The sequence below is a fragment of the Abramis brama genome (genome assembly GCF_963993115.1).
Source record: "Abramis brama genome assembly, chromosome: 12".
NCBI lineage: Eukaryota > Metazoa > Chordata > Actinopteri > Cypriniformes > Leuciscidae > Abramis > Abramis brama.
In genome coordinates, this window is record NC_139974.1 from 26,035,205 (window position 1) to 26,056,723 (window position 21,519).

The window sequence follows — 21,519 nt, forward strand, 5'->3', positions numbered from 1 at the left end:
AATTGTATAGCAAATACAAGAAATAAAAAAGCCATAGAATTTAATGTCATTACATTTAAAGGGGCAGTGGTAAATGCTTCAAATGACAATAACTGCAGACCCCCAAATTCAAGTACATGTTCGTGCTTACAATAATATGTAAATTGCCAACATATCCACAAATGCAATTGTGAGGACAAGTCAGAAATATTTATTTAAGCTTTTTATTTTAGTAGTTGCAATTCTTATTTTAATTAGGTAAAACTTGTTTTCTCTGTTGTCTCCGAGTTAATATACAGCATAAGTCATAATATATTTTGATATATTTGATTTTGCAGCTATAGATTTACACACATTATGATACAGGCATATGTGAAGAATTTCTATTCAAATACAACTATTACAAAACTCCTGATGCCTTTAAAGACTCTGAAAAATGTGTTAGTGACATGATACCAGAAATGTTGTCATCCTCTTTGTCATGCTGTTTGAAAAATGTCTACTTAAGGTTTCAAGGACTGTGAATCTATTTTTGTCACAGTCAGTCTGGTTCCATTCTTTTATTTTATGTACTTTATGTTATGTATTAATGTGTGTATAATTTGTGCCATGTTTTTAAAAATTGTAGTCTGTTGCAGCAGTTTTGTCATTGAATTTCATCTTAGGAATCAATAGTGTTGCTCGTTCTTTCTTACCTTCACTGCCAACCACAGAGCACATGCAACAATGTAAACTGCATGCTATATGACATTTTAATTTTACCTATACAACATTAATGTCTAGACAGGCTTTGTTTTGCATTGTTAATTTGACAAATGATTGCACTTGTTTTTCCCATAGGCTTTGATCAAGAGCTCCTCCGTGCCCCTAGAGACTGTGTTATTAAATCACATTGTTCATCGAGGATTATATTGTTCCATAGAACTAAGGCCTCCTTAATTCTCCAACAATATTACAACATCTACATATATTTATAATATCAAAAATTGTCTCATTAGATATTCTATTTTGCATCTTTGTGCCCTGAAGATTTAATTAATATTCCAGCTTTTTTCAAGTTTCAATTTCTAAGTGTTTGCATTATAGAGGATGAGGAGTAAGTAGATGGTATACATCATCACAAAAATCTTATTTTTCATCTAGATCAACAGGGGGTTGGCACATTTTGCTCTCAGACTTTATGAATCGAAAGATTTCTTCTTGTGAAATGACAATCCACCTATAATTTTTTGGTTTGACGCTACCTTGACATTCCAAAAATGTTCCTCAGGCTATAGCAGCAGATGATTTCCTTAAGCGTTTTCCGCATTTCCTGACTCCTGAAAGCGTAAATGAGTGGGTCGATGACAGAGTTGCACATGATGAGGATGAGGTACATGTTGAAATGAGACATGAAGCACATGCAGTAGAGGTTTCTGGGGCAGGAGATCATAAGGATGAGGTGGAGAAAGAATGGAGCCCAGCAGACGATGAAGATCCCGAGAAGAATGGTCAGTGTGACGGCCGCCTTCATGCTGGCTCTCTGGTGGATGGAGTTGTAGCCCGGCAGGGCGGCAATGCGTTTGACATGAGAACGCGCCAGCATGAACATGTGGCTGTAAAGAGAGGCCATGAGTGCTAGCATGATGAAGAACATGGAGACCAAACATACGATGACAGACGTGTTGTCAGAATAGATTATGAAGACTATTCCACAGCCAGTGCAGAAGGTCCAAATCCCCCCAATGATGAGCGCGGCCCGGCGAACTGTCATGATGTTGTGGTATCGTAAAGCATAGAAAATCGTGACGTAGCGATCAACAGCAATAGCTAGAAGACTACACATGGACGCTACCACAGAGATGCAGATCATAGAGTCAAAAACGTTATCCATCTGTCTGATGAAATGGTCCTCCACCACCAACTGGCGGTTAGTGAGCAAGTAGATGACTATGGTCTCCCAGGCGTTGGAGACGCTCACCAGCATGTCGGCCACGGCCAGGCTGCAGACGAAGAAATACATGGGCGAGTGTAGGTTTTTGTTTTTCACTATAGCGCAGATGACCAGGATGTTTTCCAGTAGACTGACAATGCCAAGGATGAGGAACACCTCAGTGGCGATGTTGAGCTGCTCGCATGCTTTTGGCTTGGCATGGGATGAAGTCTCGGTAACATTGAGGAGGTACGAAACAGGACTGGAATTGACATGGATGGCCCAGAGGGAAAGAGTGGTGGTCTCTGAAGTGTTCATCTTGAGGAATTGAATGGGAATGTTGTAGACTTTTCTTGGAGTCACTGTGATGGTGGGTAGGGCATCTTTAACCTGCACAAAATGAAACAAATAATGTTTAATCTAGGAAGAGTTAACTCTTTAGTTTATTTATTGGCATTGATGGTTCCTTGAAGAACCTAAATTACATGGCTCTCTGAAAGGTTTAATTCTGATTGGTCAGGGGCTCAAGCCCCTGCCCCTTTTGTCTCAAAATGTATTGTGCCCCTCTCTGATAAATGTAAATAATAATAATTATTATTATTATTATAAATATTATAATAAATAACAATACACGTATACACCATTGCCACTAACAATAATAAAACAAAAAAATATTATAGGCTATAATGTTTTTTTTTGGCGGAAGCATTTGGCGGAGGTGAAGTAGGCGGAGTTTCCTTTGCAGCGCCTCACACGCAGCAGTTCGCCGCTTCAAACTACACGAGCAGCAGGTAACATTAACCTAATACGGAAAAGTTACATTTATCCTACCATGCTACTGTAAAAGTTGCGGCATCATATGCTTAACGATAATAAAAGTATAACTCGATTTCAGCTGCATTCTGAGTCTGAAAATGTCATTCGTTTTTATCCAAGGCCATAGCAAGTCTTATTAGCTTTGGGAAATACATCTAGTGAAAGGAAATTTTAAGTCCATGTCCAACTCTAAATTGTAAGGAATTTATATCTTTAATTTCATAGTACACTTTACAATAAGGTTCATTTGTTTATTATTCATATTAACTAACATTAATTAATCATGAGCAAAACATGTGTTAGGCTACAGTAGGCCTATTTGTTAATCTTAGTTAATAATAATATAACTTTTAATTGTTTGTTAATATTATGTCACAGTCAGTGCATTAACTAATGTTAACAAATACAACTTTTGATTTTAATAATGTTTTGGTAAATGCTGAAATTAATTTTAACTAAGATTACAGTTTTTCTCGATTGCTTAAACACTATAACCAGGCTTTTGAACTAAAATTTCAAAACCATAACGCCATTTATCAAAAAGCACACCCATTTCCCTAAACTATAAACACTATTCCCTGTTTTTACACATGAGTCAGATTTGTTGAACTGTCACTGCAAAACTCTACACACAAATCCCTTCATTTCTCATTGCTTAGACCATGTTGTCATTTAGAAAGCACTAGCATTCAAAATTGTTCACTCAAGTCAGCACAGCTTCAGCTCAGTTAGCACACAATTACCCAAGTGGAAACACTAAGAGTCAAAATTTAACACACATCAATCAGAACCTTCAATAGATATATAAAAGGGCCCAAATCAGTTTATTGCGTTTTGGAACAATGGATCCAGAAAGACATGAAGGAAGAGGGATAAGAATGAGGAGGAGGAAGGGCAAGGACAAGAAGACAAGCAGTCTCAGATGAAATTCAAGCCACTCTAGTTGCCCATGTGTTAGTCAATGGTGTGACTATGAGGGAGGCTCGGCTACGAGTAAGGCCAAATTTGAGTCGCTTTACCGTCGCCTTGAGAACCTTCAGGGAGGTGTGGTGGCAAACAAAATTCTATCACTGAATAAGAGACAAACATTTCCAATAGTCTTTGATGAGGTTTATTTTCTTGCAAGAAAAGGCCAGCAGTCGTACAGTCACACAGAGTGGCTGCAGAGTGTGACAGTGAAGGGAGGGCATCCTTTCTCCTTTATAGTCTTGACTCCCAGAATGTTATCTTTCTAGGCAAATGATGGTATTTCAACCATATGTGGAACATTCTTAGACGTATCCATCATATTGTATCCTTGAGTGGAGACTCTCTTGTCACGACCAACACTCTTTACCAATCCAATACAATTCGAATTCCATATTAGAATATGGTTTGTGTGTGCTCTTTTACTGTCATATGTTGGTCACACACATCTTACTGTAACTAAATATAAAAAACAAATTAGAGGAGAGAGTAAAAAAAAACCAGAAAAAAAAAAAACCTGGAAAAAAAAAAAATGTGTGTGTGTGTTTTCTGTGTATGAATAAAAATGTGCCAATGTATCCACTGGTTGTGTCTTTTGTGTTCATCATGTGAAAAGGTTTGTGATGGGGGGAACCACAAGCAACATAACTTACCAGTTTTGGAAATGTTGTTTTGAATTTATTGCACCAGTGTGTTAGACTATGTTGTAGTGTGTGTGATTTTGAGGGCTTGTGTGTCCTGTCTGAGGGCAAAGTTTGGGTTTTCAGCAAGAGTGAATGGTTTTGAGTGTAGAGCTTCATTTTGACCTGAAAATAGGATGTTTGGGGAATTGGGTGAGACGCTATGGATTTGTGTTTATAGTTTTGAGAATACGAGGCTTAGTTTCATGAAATGTGTTTAAGCAATCGAGAAAAACTGTAATAAGTGCTGTAGAAGTGCAGTTCATTATTAGTTCATGTTAACAAATTTCACTAATGAAACCTTATTGTAAAGTGTTACTGATTTCATGATAGCTAACACTTTCATGAATACATACATACAAAATTTATAACTTCAACATAACTAAACATGAATTCCTCATAATTACATATATTCTCTGTTTTGTTTGGTAAAGTAAATAATATTTAGTAATATTATCATAATTTCCCTATTTTTGTTTGATATGTTATGCATTCTATTTGTATCAACGTCTTTTCATTTGTAATGAAGAGAGGCTCTCTGACCTACTGCTGCTCTCTCCATCGAGCGAGATATTCCAATTAATTGTGAGGAAGTCATTAAAATAATTAAAACACAACAGACAGACGGGCACTGCTTTAAATACAGGTGATTTATTTAATAAATAAATGTTTTTTAAAAAAAGTGCCCTTTTTGGTCCTTCCACCCCTGCCCCTGAGGAGGTCTATGCACGCCACTGTTCAGTATTAATAGGTATATGGTATTATTGTTGCTAGAATGATTGTTTTTTACACTATAGTGGATTCCAAGATAATAAACAGGTAAGATTTTAAAATAGTTTCTTCTCAAATCAATGTTTCATGTCCCTGAAATTACTGATGTGGTGAAAAGCTGCGTAATACATGATATGACTACATTATCCCTTAATGTCCATTTTGTTTGAACTTGTTCTTCTTGTTCTAGGCTCTAAGCTGCTTGCTTTGAACTGTATTTCTTCACAGAAGCTTTGCATTCAATGAGGTAATCAAATATTTCAACTCAAATTAGTATTTTGTGTCTAATTATTTATCATCATGTCGGGGCCCTGATCACCCTGTCAGGTTTTAAAGTTTTTCTTTTGCTATTTTTCGCAAACAGACGACAACCTTGTCAAAATGATCCCTGTTCATACGGATACACGAAAACGACTAAAAACACACATGGCAGGCCAGTAGTTGGCGATGTCCCTTTGTAAAGAAACCCTATGTGCCTATAGAATGAACAAGTAATACGCATGTCAGGAATTAGGAAAGAGGACCAAAATTGATTTTGAATAGCCATCTCAAAGTTCTTAAGGGACAAAAAAAGTCTTCACCTTTGCAAGTGCTCTTATATGAAAGAAACTAGATTTTGATTGACCACAGAACTGACATGTATATCAAACTTAAGAGAATTATCCAAGTATACTCCCAAGTTTTTTACACAATCGCCCTATCGAAATAAAAAACATGTTTTAATGGGCTGGGAGGAATATCAGTCAGATTATATCAGATTGATAGAAGTTCAGAAAGTGGGCTCAAGTCAACACTCGTCCATAGGTTTCGGTAATGCATAGTGCTATACATCAAGACCACATGTGGCAAAAAAGTAATTCAGAATAAAAGTCTTATTAACTACTGATATGGTGTTAATCAAAGCAATTTTCAACTTTACAGATTCATTGTTGACTTGTGAAGCACGACAAAGTGAACAGAGTTGCTGTGATATAAAAATATACTTTGAGCTTAACAATGTGAGTTCCTGCACCTCCGATAAATGCAAGGAAACTGTTACCCAGTCATAGCAGTGGGCATTTACTTTCAAGTCTTGAATGCAGCACGACTTTCAAAATGGAGTGTTAGTTAATGGAGCGGTTAGAGAGGTTTGTTTATATCCTTACATTGAAATCTAATTTATAAAAGTAGTGAAGCTTACCTTAACAAACCTCACTAAAGAGCATATAGATGACAAAGAATAGGGATCCATTCAGGATGAAAAACAAAAAGCATGCATGTGTCTAGTAACAGAAACTATTGACTAAATATGGCCTTTTAAATAACCAGACCTTTCAAAACCAGACCCAGAGGACACCTAATTACGGTTATGAATTCTTGCCTTGCACTAATTCATCATCTCTCGCTTTATTCTCAGAGATAACACTTTAAAAGGTAGAAAAAACATGATCATGCTCCAAGGTCTTCAAGCTACTGTGCGACATGAAATCTAAGCACTAAACACATCCTCAAAAGCATATGATCATCTGTTTCGTGACGGATGGCCAGTAGGCTTTTGAAACAAGCCCATTGTTCATAAAAACAGCCCTGCAAGTAATGTATCAGTGAATTACTCTTCCTGTAAAAGAGAAGATTTATTGTGCCTACTGGTGATCATCGGTCAGGTGTCTGGATGAAGGGTCTTCTATCTGAATGTGTGCGCCAGAAGTCATCTACTATCTGCTGATAACTGTACGGCAAATGAGTCATTGCCTGGACAGACTAAAGAGCTTTAGAAAACAAGAAAGTAAGAACTACACAGTTTTACAACTTACTCAAATGACTGTAATGATGGGCTGATGGTGGGAGAGCAGAAAATAATGAGTGTTCTGGGTTGGACACAGAAATACTGAAATGATAAAATCGTTTTACAGGTCTTTGCTTCCTACTAATGACTTGTGATTTACTTTAAAGTAAAATGTTTAATTTGATATTATTACAATATCAAGAATGTCACGAATATGTGTGTGTGTGTGTGTGTGTGTGTGCGCTGTATGCAGGCATGAATAATGCCTCAAATTATGTGGCTTGTTGAGGTGAGGTGAAAATAGGTACAAATCTCATAGATTTACATTGACAGATATGGGACACACATCTATGAGGAGGTGATAAGCAACCACCCAGCACAGCCAACAGCATACTAATGCAACCTAAAAAGGCTTAGAACAATGTATTCAATTAAAGAATATGGTGTATAACAGTGTTATATTTTAAAGACTATATCCTAACTAAGGCCATCTGCAAAATGCACTGTGACTCACGCTCATAAACTTGGGTGAACTTGATTGAGTGTGAGACAGCAACAGTGTTTCAGTCCACCAAAAATTTCCCCCGGTACATCTTGTAACATCTTCATTGTGCAAAGTAGCTGATTTCATTTTAATAGGTGACTGCTAAACATCAAATTAAATGCATGTTCATAATGAATGTGATTATGACAAGACTTGTTCCTGGAGGTTCATTCATTATGTACCCTTGCAATCAGAGGGAGAGGGTGTTGATCCATGTCTGTCTTGCTGATGGTAAGCCTTTCAACAGGTTTAGTTGTTGAAAGCTAGTTATAATGCATATGGTATAATGTAATTTTAATTTATTCTAATCTGATGGACATTTGACACATTTTCAAAGTTGAGGCAGAGGTAATTAAAATGATAACTTGCCGACATTTCACAACTGTAAAATAATGTCAAATAAAATGAAATGTTTCTGTGTGAATACTTCCATTGCAAACTTTAACAATGTCACATAAAAAAAACAATAATAATGAAATGGAAATCCCTGCGGGTCCCAGGTGGCAGATAAAAAGAAAATCTGGGATAGATTCTAGCCTGGTCCAAACACCAATATCGAGATCTGACATTTCAAAGGATTTAATGCATTTTTTTTCCCCATGTGTGCCATCATTGATAAAAGCAAAGCCCACCAACTCCCATTTATGCAAGGACTTATATACATACTGTTGATCCAAAGCTCAAATATAAATTTTAGTTTGAACCATGATTCAGTGGCTTCCTTACTATCTTTTCCATATTCCAGAGCTTCAGCTTAAGAACACAGCCATAGCAGTGGGCTGTTTTCTTTAGTCCCTTCTCTAGTGTTATTGTTGTGTTATAGTGTGTAGTGCTTTATTTTGAACATTTAGTGCTTTGAACATTTTGTTGCAACTTCATTTCATTATGTTCAATCAACTTAAATTGGTAAAACAATAGAATAGTTTCTAAGTTTTTGTTGTTACCATTTTGCTGAAGAGTGGAGCTTAATTGTCTATAACATGTTGTTTTTAGTTATTTTCTAACACATGAACTTAATATGATCTATTAAGTTTGTTCAACAAAGCATGAGTGTTTAAATTAACTTGTTTTAGTCTTTTTGTATGGTCCTAAACAGTGTTGGGGGTAACGCACTACAAGTAATGCGTCTGGCATAATCAGATTACTGTTTTCAAGTAACAAGTAAAGTAACAGATTACTTTTGAATTTACAACAAAATATCTGAGTTACATTTTTTAGTAAGTAACGCAGTTGCTGTGTTTTCCCATTTATTGACTGACACTTTCTTATATGTCCCGATGTTGAGAGAAATCTGTGTAAACATGATGGTTATTGTGGTTCTAGACTAAATGTGAGCATGCATTTACTCATCTCACTTGCACAAAGACAGATTAAGTATTTCATCTGTCAAATGTAAGTACTTTACAAAAAAAAAAAAAAAAAATGAAGTAATGCAATTAGTTAAAAAAAAAATTAGGAAGTAACACAATATTGTAACGCATTACTTAAAAAAAAGAAAAAGAAGGTAACTTTCCCCAACACTGGTCCTAAACTAATCATGTGGAGATGTTTTCCTTAATTTAATTAAGTGAATTAAACTTCAACTATTTTTGAGTGTAGAGTGTCAAATGTAGTCCATTTCATGTTTTTAAGAGTTCTCCAAAAGATACTGTCAAAAAACATGATTAATTATGCCTCTCAATGCTGCCAGATGGTGTAGATACAGCATCTTCGAGCTGGGAATAGCAGGGCCATGCTGACCAGCAAAATCTTGACCCCTTAAAAAGAAGCACTGGAGCATGCTACCATGTTATTAAATTGCATCTAGATTTAACATATCTATGTTACATTCTAGCAAAATTCATTACCTTAAAATTCATACATTTGGAAATTAATAGTTGTGTATATTAGCACAAAATTGCAGAGATGCACAACTTTGAAAATCCACTGTAAATATCTCATTTCTCATTTCAAAGCGGCATGACATGCAATGACATCCTCTAGTTCTCAAAGAAATGCTTTAATTTGGGGAAATCATTATCTTGGCTATGTTTTTTTAGAATGGTAGAAGAAACCAGTCAAATTAGAGATTCACTGAATGGAGATAAGCATAGATAGCATCTATTCCTCAGGCCACATTTATATTGTACATTTAGTTGTCAAATAAATCTTTTTCACATTTAAGATAAATGGATTTCCCTGCTTTTGTGTTTTTATTTTTTTAACCCATTGGACAACCCTACTCCCTCTATTATGGAAAAACAAACTCTAAACCTATGTTGGCTATGTGTAGATCAATTTGCTGATTATCAAAATGATTTATGTTTGTTCAAAAATATAGTTTGCTTAGATTTATCTGAAGCACTACTAAATACAGAGTGGAAAAGTGTGCCCTTGAAGAGCATTTCCCAGAAGAAGGAAACATCTAAAATGAGATCTCTTTAACATCTCAAATGTTTCTCCTAGACAAAAATTAGGTTACTTTAACATCAAATGGAGACTTTTACTTGAGTCTCCTGCTTCTCACACTAGTCTCCAAAGACAAAAATTCTAAAACTCGAAGAGATCTCAACAACATCACACACTGTGCTCAGATTTTTCTCCTTAGCTAGAGAACTGGTGGTCTCACATTTATCTCCACTAAAGATTCAGAAGAAACCTCAACAACGTCACACACTGTGCTCATACGCACCAGAATCAACAAGATGGACAAATATTATTGGTATGATACGTTTCTTGCTGAAACTCTGATTGTATATAAATAATGGCACCACAACTACACTCTTAAAAATAAAGGTGCCAGGAAGAACCAAAAAGGGGGTTTCACAGCGATGCCATAGAAGAACCTTTTTTTAAATCAAATGTATGGGAAACACAAATTTAGATTGAGACTGATGGTGAAGAACCCTTTTATAATCTAAAGAACCTTTTGGCGCTACAAAGAACCTTTTGTGCAATGGAAAGGTTCCTTGGATGTTAAAGGTTCTTCATGGAACCATATACCCCAACAAAGAACCTTTTAAGATCCTTTATTTTTAAGAGTGTACCACTTCAGAAGCGGTTTCTGTGCTGCTTTTATGTTGTTAAGACAACATTAGCTTGAACACAGGTGTATCCAGTTAATTGTTCATTGCACTGTAGGTTAAGCATTAGACTTTCATTATTAGACACACAATATTAAAACTGTAAATAAAACATGGAAATAGAAAAATGTAAAGACAACTTAAATGTTCAAATATTAAATAACTTTAAAACAGTTTTAGTATTTTTCTGCATATCATTTGAGAACCACTGTTTTAAACATAAATAACTAAATAAAACCAAAAGTTAAAATCCATAAAAGCTAATTTGCACAGAAACCTAAAAAAGAAAAACACCACGGAAAGAAGGTGAAAGTGCAATGCAGTTATTTAAATGGGTGTGTATAGAGTTTCGGGCTCCTCATTAGAAAGGAGTGTTTTGACAGCAAACATATTCTATTCACTCCTGATCTCCCCCCTTTACTCTCTCTCTCTCTCTCTCTCTCTCTCTCGCTCGTACACCTGAGGGACATCATCTGCATTTTAACTCATCCCACATTAATTAAGATCCTCATTAGTTCCTATGAAAGGAAAATATTTCATTCATTCACACAAACATTCTTTTGCAGGGATCCCATTGGTTTGTTCTGCTCTACGTATGAAGCACATCTAATTCATGGAGGCCTATGGGACGCCACAGAAAGACTGCAATTGATCAGCCAGTATTGTACAATTTCTCAATGCAATGAATGAAATTCAGAGATAGATTCCTTTTATGGTCTCATGGCCTGTTCTCAAGGATGAAAGCTTGTAACACACATTTCTTCTGACAACGGCAGAGATCGTGCTGTCTGCAGTGCGCTGGAGGATGAGTCACTAGCTGGAGAACACTGATACGACCTCCAAAGTAGACAAACACTGATGTTTTTCTTTAGTTTTATTTATGCAAAACTTTTATGATGTGTGGTTAAATAAGCATCCTCTGGGCCACTCCTGTTGTGGTTGGAATTTGAACTCGAGTCTTTTTAAGCTCAGGCACTGACATGCTAATTAAAAGTTAAAATGGAGCCTAAAAGGATTGAAATAAAGCATTTATAAAACTTTTCCTGACATTTTTAAGAAGTGGGCTTAATAATTGTATTGGTTATGCACTTAAGTGTACTTCAGATCTTAAAGGTGCAGAATGTGATTTTTGAGAAACAGTTGATATTTGAAATCAACCCAAACAAACACACTCTTCCCTTCATTGCTCCGACCCCCAAAATGCACAAACAATCAATGGTGTATTTATAGCTGAAGCGAAGCAACATAATGAACATACCGTACACAACAAGAGTATACATGCAGGAGTTTGTTGTTAGTCACCAGCACAGCTCCAGACAAACAATGACTGTCCTGTTACAAGCTACAGCAAATATTCTATGAAACAGCAAAACTAATGTCACTTACATATGGAACAGAAACAACATAACCTCAACATGCGTTTTAGGCTTTCCCGCTCCCGCTAAATTATTTTAGCCTGATAACATTATCAGTTTCACCTTGAATTAACCTCAACGTACATGAATGTGTCATATGAGAAGCTATAATAACCGTTCTGTGCGTCATCCGTTTCAGATCATCATGTTATGAAAGCACAGAGATCTCCTCACATTTAATGCCTCATTCTTGTGGTGTGCTGGCGCCATACACTCTGAGCTTGTTTAAGATCAATGTTTGTTTGTTTGTTAGATGAAACCTTAGAATATTTCATAATGAATGCATTTACTTTCTGTTGTCTTTTGTTGTTGATAACCATAAGAGCAGCTTGCTTTCTAAAGAGAGCTTCAAAATGTCCTGGTGTGACACTTCATGATTAAAAGATGAAGGGAACACCTAGTGCTCCTCCAATCTAATAACGCTGAGACCACGTTTCTGAGTGGTTGGATAATGAACCGATGTCTTGTTTCTTTTCAGTCCTTAACCCCTCTGGTTTTGCTGTTGAATACAGAAAGGGAAAAGCCAGACATAATAGAATGGATGGATCACACAGATGTTCTACAGAAAGTCTTTAGAACAGGCATGAAAAAAATGGTAATCAAGGTACATTTCTATCCAAAACACTTTAAGGTGTGCTCATGAGTTTTTGATGGAAACTGCAATACATACATCTTCAAGTCGCACTTGAATTTCAAATAACATGCAACAGGGATAGACAAATAGCTGCTGTTATGCTGCTATTTCTAAGAAATGCAAGTAAAACACAGAGACATTCAAGAGACTATTTCCACTAAACTGTTTTCTGAAAACTTGATTTCAGAGTTGGGCCACAACATCTGAAAACACTGATGTCATGTCTGTTCTAGGTTATGGTTAATGTTCATGTTTTGTGATTTCGTCTTCCCCTCATGTGATCTTTGTGTTCCCTTCATGTGATCTTGTCATGTGGTTCCTTTGGTTCATTGTTTTGATTGCTTTCAGGTGTGTCTTAGTCATTAGTCCATGTGTGTATAAATTCATATATTTTACAATTTAACTATTAAAAAAAAAAAAAAAAAAAAAAAAAAAAATCTGGACTGTATTTTCCAAACTAAAATGACAGTGTTATATTTGAATTTGTTCCACCTGTAAAAAAAGAAGACATTATAGAATTTTTTTTAAAAAGACCACTTATTAAAGAAATAAGTATATTCTTTTATATATATATATATATATATATATATATATATATATATATATATATATATATATATATATATATATATATGTTTATATTTATGTTTATATTTATATATAATATTTCTTTTATTTATAAAATATTAATATAATATATATTATATTTATAAAGTGCAAACTTAATGTTATGTTTTTTGGACCCTTAATTACAGTTAATTAAAAGTGTATTATAGTTCAAATTCATGCTAAACGCAATTAGCTGAATTTCAGAGTACTGTTCTGTCTCATATAGAATATAATTATTTAGTACATCTTTGTGTAATTTCATAATTAATTAATCACTGGAATATGGTTAAAGTGTACTGCCGAATGTCTTTTTTATGGAAACTTGAATGTAATTTAATTAAATATATTTGTAATTACACATTTGTAATGATGAAGTTGCAATTTAGTACACTTAAAATATATTAACTTTAAATTAAACTGAATAACGCTACAATTCAGCACAAAAAAAGATTATTAAAACATAATGATTTGAAATGTCATAACGAAAGAAAAAAAATTATGTTATTACAAAGTGCTCTTTTTAAAAGTATACTTAAGGCACGTCTAAGTCTACATTAATCTGATTCTGGATTCATTTGAAAATGGCGATATCATTTCAAAACACTCCCTTTCCACACTAGTGTTTTCTCAAAGTTGCTCATCCACACTACATCCACACTGAAACATCTGAAAATGCTTAAATCGTCTTAATGTGTGTGCGTAAAACGTAATAAAAGCTCACAAGATGATACCAAGAGAGCAGGCATAGTAAAGTTATTGTGCTATTCTGCACAAACATTTTATTAGCAAAATATCCCACCACTCACTGTAGCATCCAGGTTGCACTCAAAATCGTATGGTCTAAAATGCAATTGTCATCATGTTTTTCCGCATGACAGCAATTGCTAGTAAATTTTCTGTCATCTTTGCAGGAATGTAGTATGGAATTCCAAAGCTGTCAAAATAATAAATAAATAAATAAACAGATAAATAAATATGCGATGTAAAAAGAAAAGAAAAAAAGCATATATAAATACATAAATAAATATACATAGATACAAAAAAATTAGTATTTATACTTGTATGTCCTCATTTATGTAAAATGGCATTTTTTCACATTTATATTTTTATTTATTTATAAATGCATTTATTTCCACTTTTATTAATGTATGCATTTATGTCTACATTAAATGCAGACATAAATGCATACATAAATAAAAGTGGAAATAAATACATTTATAAATAAATAAATAAAAATATAAATGTGACAACAAAGTAATCTATAAATAAATTTGAAAATAAATACATTTTATTTATTTTCACATTTATTTATTTATAGATTTCTTTGTCTGTATGGTAAAGAGGGGGCATTTTATCTCAGACATAGCATGTTTCACCAACTGCGTTTACATGAGCACATGAGCTTTTGTTTGATTGAAAACAGAATAATTACAATTGAGGATTTAGCCTAGATTTAGACATGTGATTAATCAGTATCTAAGAGCAGCATCTTTGAAATATGCATTGTTTCTGAGCTCGTTTGCTATGTCTGAGGTAAAACACGCCCCCTCATTACCATACAGACAAAGAAATCTATAAATAAATGTGGAAATAAATAAAAGTGAAAATAAATAAAAGTGAAAATAAATAAATGTGAAAAAAATGCAATAATACATAAGGAAATAAATGTATAAATGCTCGTTTATTTATGTATTTTACATTTCTTTGTATATTTATTTACGTATTTATTTGTTGTTGTTTTTTTGTTTTTTTTTTGTTTTTTACATGTCTTTGTATATTTATTAATGTATTTATTTATTCATTTATTTTGGCAACTTTGGAATTCCATAAATGAAGGTTCTACAAAGGAACATTTATGAAAACACTATGAAAGTAAATAGCAGGGACAACAATGCCAGTATAACCAGAGATTTGTCAATCATAGACATAGAGCCAACACGTGTCATCGCATTCGAATACCTCCGTTTTCACACATTACAACATGAAAACTGCTTTTTCAAATTTATCCACTGGAGAACATTTTCAAAAAGCTCCGTCTTCGTTGACAAAAAAGGTGTCTCAGTGTGGACAGAAAGCCAAAACAGACAGAAAAAGGCTGTTTAATGGCGTGTTCCATTATGACAATTTAGATATCTCCTGGTCAATAATAGTAAAAATGTTTAATAGTTTTTGTCATTGTTACTGTTGGCAAGACTTATCAAGACACATAATGCATGTGCCTTTACACAAACAGTACTTTCACAACTAAACAAATTCAGCATGGCAAAATGTGTAACAACTAGCCCTGGTCTCCTCTGTATATTGGTTCGAAGAACAAGAAAAAATGCGATGTAACAAGTCATTGTACAGACTTATAGTTTTTGAACATTTGTTGTCAAAAGATTTTACAATAGAGAAAATTAAATGCACCAATCCAACATTTATTTACTGAAATAATGTATAAAATAATAGATGGAATATCACAAGCTACATTTGCAGCAATGTGCTATATATTTGCTATTTGGTAACAAATTGAGCATCTCACAATCCTCCTAAAAATGTCAAGGAAGGACACAAATTCTGGCCATTTTTCTTACACAACACTAAGGGAACACAGAGTCTTTAAATGTAGTGTGGCATTTATCAGTGTTCTGATGCAGTCATCTGTAGACTTTTGTGGGATCTGTGTTCATTCCCCATGGCTCATTAAAGCAGGGAGTGTCTGAGCCAGGCCTGTGGATTTAAACCCCACGCCAAATAAACGTCTTCGGCTATGTGTGTGTTTATTGCTTTTTCTATTAAATAATCTCAGAGGATCCTTTTGACCTTCAGTCAAGACTTATGTTCCTGCTGAGGTTTTGTGTCCATGCACCACTGCAGTGGGCACACACACACACACGCAGAGAGAGATGTGGCATGATCCATGCACACACACACCCACGCAGCTCTGACTCAATCACAAACACGCTCTGCAATGCCGAGCACTGGATGTGTCCCAAAACCTATTGATCTGCCTACTTGCATTTTAGGCATCAGAGGTGCTTTCCAAGTCAGTAAATCTCACATTCTAAAAATCTATTTATGCACTACTTATAAAGACAATACAATACAACAACAACAAAACAAAAAAAAAAAAAAAAAACAACCCCGACTCAGATCGCACCTAGCCAAAATGCTGTCTTTTAGCACTAAAAAATGACAAGTGAGAGATCATTGTTGTGTCAATATCAATTGAAATATAAAAATAAAAATAAAAAAAGTCAATTCAGCAGTTCAAATCAGCCCAGAATTCCCTGTGCAGCATTTTGCATGTAATTTTTGTACTGAAATATTTAGTAAAATTATGGTTCCAGCAAGTCACCTTTTACATTCATTAAGTTTACATTAACATTATGTTTTTACAGTAGAGTACTTTCATTGCCATTTTTTCATAATTTAAGGAACTATATGGCTGTTATGGCTAAGTTACATTGTACAATGTTCATTCGTAGCATCTGGCCGTACATTGTTTTTTTTTTGTTTTGTTTTTGTAAAAACAATTAGGTAATGCATTATTTTACACATCTCTTACTTCAGTACTTACTATCAAAACAGTAATATACACAATCTAGCAACTAACCCTAAACACTACTCCTAACCCTAACCCTTTAGATGTTAATTTATACTACTTATTGTATAATAACGCTTTAACAAGGACACCTTGTACAAAATAAAGTGTGTATACCTAAGCCTATATAGGCCTAGTTTAATACTGAATGATTTTAAACTGAATGTCACATCACTGATTTACTCGCAAACAGAGATTTTAGCGATAATCGATTCAACTCTTTCATTTAAAACAATTGTTTTGTTTAACTCATGCTTTAATCGTCAACTCCCCCAAAGCCGCTAAGACTGCGGTGAGAAGCGAGATCAGCAAGTGAATAATTAATATTTAAATGATTCTAAACGCCATGAACAATGCTACAGTTTGTACATAATGTGCATACAATTAGCCTATTGATAGGCCTAAATCGCGATTCGTTTTCTGTTTTAGTCTGTATTGATAAGGTCTTTGGACAATTTACATGTTTTATTTGTGTATTTATCAATACCGTAAGCCTATAGTAGTCCAGTTAACGAAGAAGCAGGTCTAAGCGTGAACTCTGTGAACGTCATTGGTCATTCAGTGCGGACAATGTAGAAAAGTGAGGAGAACCAGACGAGAGTTGCATATGCCAATCCTACTGTACTACTTCAGGCATATCTTTAAATGGAAGACATAGTAAGAGTATCCTGTTTCGAATTTAGCCACTGCAATAGATCCAGCGATTCACTACAAAACGATCAAATTGAGTAAGTTGCGCGTCGGAACATGTTGCTTTAAGAAGCTTGCTCGCTATTTGAGATAGCTGTAATCCACAGCCACGCCGTGACTTACTGAAGCAACACCCTCAATTTTAGCAACACTATTCCCACTTAAATCCAAAAAAACAAGATGAAAACAATCCGGTTCATAAGCTTTACACAACATCACTAAACAAACAGCAGAAAATGCCGGTTTAGTTCAATTACAGCATATTTTATGTAAGCTATATATTAGTTACATGTTGGAGAGTTATCATTTACAACAGTAAACTACTACATTCAACATTTACAACAACATGATAGCAGGGTTCCTTCTTATGATACATGTATAGGACATAATGTTGTGCTTTCAGGGTTTTCCACGTTTGAAAAGTTACAAATAGTCTTTTATGTCATTAAATGACAGTAAACTATACGCGCTGTAGGGTGAATCCTGATGAATGAACATTAACTAGATTTCAGCACTAGTCGGTGGACAGCGACGAATTAATGATCTAATCATTGTCACTTATTCAGTAAATGAATGGATGGATGAAATAGGCTACAGTCTGATGTAGTAAACCCGCCATGCAAATTTCACATGATTTACAAGCTAACTAAACACATTAGGCTATTCAGCATCTATCGGTGCTCTATCCAAACGAGATGGTGGCGTCTTTAGGCTTCTGACATTGTAGAAACAACGAATGAGCGAGTAAATATATTAGCGCAGTGCAACGAAAGAACAAAAACGATATTTGTCAGAATAATGTTGCATAAGTTTTGATGGGACGTAGCGCGCCTCAGACACATTTAGGATAGATAGAAATGACAAAGCTGAAGTTCAGCAATTGACTCACTTGTTTGGAGAAGGAGTTGTCTGTGCTGAATCTTATCACCGCTAAGAATTTCAAAGACTGTCTGTTTATTTCAGTCCAGAGCCGTTTATTCGCGCTGGAGGAGGATGTTTGAAGATCTCCATGAAGAACGCGGCTCTGCTGCATCAGATAAATATATAGGATCGGGTAACAGCGACAGCTCCACCTCCAAAGCTTCTGAAGCGCCTCTAGACCCCATACCACGCTGAACACAAACCAGGATTCATTAAACACTGCAATGAAACTCAAAGTCTCTGTTTTACATATTGTAAGACCAGAATACTTGCAACATAAAAAATAAATAAAAATAATCTTATTAATTTATAGTCCAAACACAGGTCTAAACCTGTGCATATGTATAATGAAAATATACGCATATATATATATATATATATATATATATATATATATATATATATATATATATATATATATATATATATATATATATATATATATATATATATAAAGCAGGAATAAAATTCAATTGAGATTATTCATTTTAATTCTTGTTTAAAAATCCAGTTTTATCAGTCTATAATCAACACGTTTTTCTTATACCATTTGTGACACCAAATGTAACTGCAATAAATGATAAATAAAAATTTTGAAATAATAATAATAATCCAAACAATTTTCTTTATTGCCAACATGTTGAATAAAAGAAGCTGAAGAAGACTGCAGGGGATACAAACAATTCAGTCACTGAGAGATTACTGTGGAGTCAACAGAGAAAATGAATTCAAAATGGAAATTGATTTGTTTTGATCATTTAAAAGTAGACATATAGCTGGCAAAACGCAAAGGACTGACTGCAGCATTTCAGTGGGGCAACACAATAATTTGCATTATTTCTCTCTCTCTTCCTCTCTTCCCTTTTTAAACTTATTTGTATCTGTAATAAAATCAATTTAAATAATAAAATAAAGCCTGCTGTAGACTTTGTTGCTTAATTGCTGCAATAAATGTAATTTATTCAATTTGCTGGCAAAAATACATCACCATTTTTTTTATTTTTTTTTATTTAGGTATCTAAAACAGCCAAATCTATTATAAATTTCTCTTTACTTTCCCCCAAATGAATTGGAAACATTGATTTGTTTACCCCTGGGTGGGCAGGGCCTATCTTGTAGACTGTATTGTTCAATTCACATTTCAATTCGCATTTATTTGTATCGCTTTTCACAATACATATCGTTTCAAAGCAGCTTTACAGAATGTGTCCATTACAATTTAGAGTGATCTGTTGAGGTGACTGTGTCCAAGTTATGTATTTCAGAAATGTACATACAAATCACACAGTTAGCTAATAATGTATTAATTTAAATAATGTATTTATTTAAGGCAGAAACAATAAGATTATTGAAGTAATGAATTTATGTTAACAAATGATTAGGATACACAGAAAAAAATTTGCATTTGTGCATGTTGATTCAGAGCTTGCTTCATCTGAAGTCCTCGCAGGAGTTGGCACTCTCTTTTCACAGGTGTTGGGACATCTGAAGTCTTCATAAGAGGCTGGATACAAACTGGATATACTCTCTAGTTACCTCAGGATGGGCATCCCGAGATAAAACAGAAAAGCAAATGGAAAATAATTAGCATAGCTGCTGATAATAAAAGATAATCATGTGCATTTGATCTGATATAACTGGAGTATAAGGTTATGAGATGCATTATCTGAATGTTTGGCTAAAGAGATGTGTCTTTAATCTAGATTTAAACTGAGAGAGTGTGTCTGAGCCCTGAACATTATCGGGAAGGCTATTTCAGAGTTTAGAGGCTAAACATGAAAACGCTCTCCCTCCTTTAGCTGAATTAGATATCGCCCCAAGTTTTGTGATCTTAAAGAGTGTGATGGATTGTAGGGCGATAGAAGTTAAGTTAAATACACAGGAGCTACACCATTTAGGGCCTTTTAGGTCAGTAGCAATAATTTGTGATTGATATGGAACTTAAAGAGATGATAAAATTGTTGTTATATGATCATATTTGCTTGGCCTAGCAGCTGCATTTTGGACTAATTGTAGCTTGTTTATTGAGGATGCAGGACAACCAGCTAGTAATGCATTACAGTAATCTAGTGTGGAGGTCATGAATGCATGAACTAACTTTTCTGCATCAGAAACAGATAGCATGTTCCATTGCTTAGCGATGTTTCTGAGGTGGAAGAAAGCTATTTTTGTAACATATGAAATCTGATTTTTGAAAGACAAATTGCTGTCTTACAGTGAGGAAAATAAGTATTTGAACACCCTGCTATTTTGCAAGTTCTCCCACTTGGAAATCATGGAGGGGTCTGAAATTGTCATCGTAGGTGCATGTCCACTGTGAGAGACATGATCTAAAAAAAAAAATCCAGAAATCACAATGTATGATTTTTTAACTATTTATTTGTATGATACAGCTGCAAATAAGTATTTGAACACCTGTCTATCAGCTAGAATTCTGACCCTCAAAGACCTGTTAGTCTGCCTTTAAAATGTCCACCTCCACTCCATTTATTATCCTAAATTAGATGCACCTGTTTGAGGTCGTTAGCTGCATAAAGACACCTGTCCACCCCATACAATCAGTAAGAATCCAACTACTAACATTGTCAAGACCAAAGAGCTGTCCAAAGACACTAGAGACAAAATTGTACACCTCCACAAGGCTGGAAAGGGCTACGGTTAAATTGCCAAGCAGCTTGGTGAAAAAAGGTCCACTGTTGGAGCAATCATTAGAAAATGGAAGAAGCTAAACATGACTGTCAATCTCCCTCGGACTGGGGCTCCATGCAAGATCTCACCTCGTGGGGTCTCAATGATCCTAAGAAAGGTGAGAAATCAGCCCAGAACTACACGGGAGGAGCTGGTCAATGACCTGAAAAGAGCTGGGACCACCGTTTCCAAGGTTACTGTTGGTAATACACTAAGACGTCATGGTTTGAAATTATGCATGGCACGGAAGGTTCCCCTGCTTAAACCAGCACATGTCAAGGCCCGTCTTAAGTTTGCTAATGACCATTTGGATGATCCAGAGGAGTCATGGGAGAAAGTCATGTGGTCAGATGAGACCAAAATAGAACTTTTTGGTCATAATTCCACTAAACGTGTTTGGAGGAAGAAGAATGATGAGTACCATCCCAAGAACACCATCCCTACTGTGAAGCATGGGGGTGGTAGCATCATGCTTTGGGGG

At 34.9% G+C, this 21,519-nt stretch overlaps 1 protein-coding gene across 1 annotated transcript; it reads right to left on the reverse strand.

Annotated features, from left to right (window-relative positions):
• Window positions 1-216: 216 nt before the first annotated feature.
• Window positions 217-18,451, reverse strand: mc5ra (melanocortin 5a receptor). Its single transcript, XM_084130420.1, has 2 exons — window positions 18,319-18,451; window positions 217-2,281 (listed from the first exon to the last, which is right to left on the reverse strand). The coding sequence occupies exon 2, from the start codon at window positions 2,207-2,209 to the stop codon at window positions 1,220-1,222; it is 990 nt and encodes a 329-aa protein (XP_083986546.1). The 5' UTR covers window positions 2,210-2,281; window positions 18,319-18,451; the 3' UTR covers window positions 217-1,219.
• Window positions 18,452-21,519: the final 3,068 nt, after the last annotated feature.

Bases quoted from the DNA above. Each gene is read 5' to 3' on its own strand.
- mc5ra (XM_084130420.1), bottom strand. From the start codon at position 2,209: ATGAACACTTCAGAGACCACCACTCTTTCCCTCTGGGCCATCCATGTC.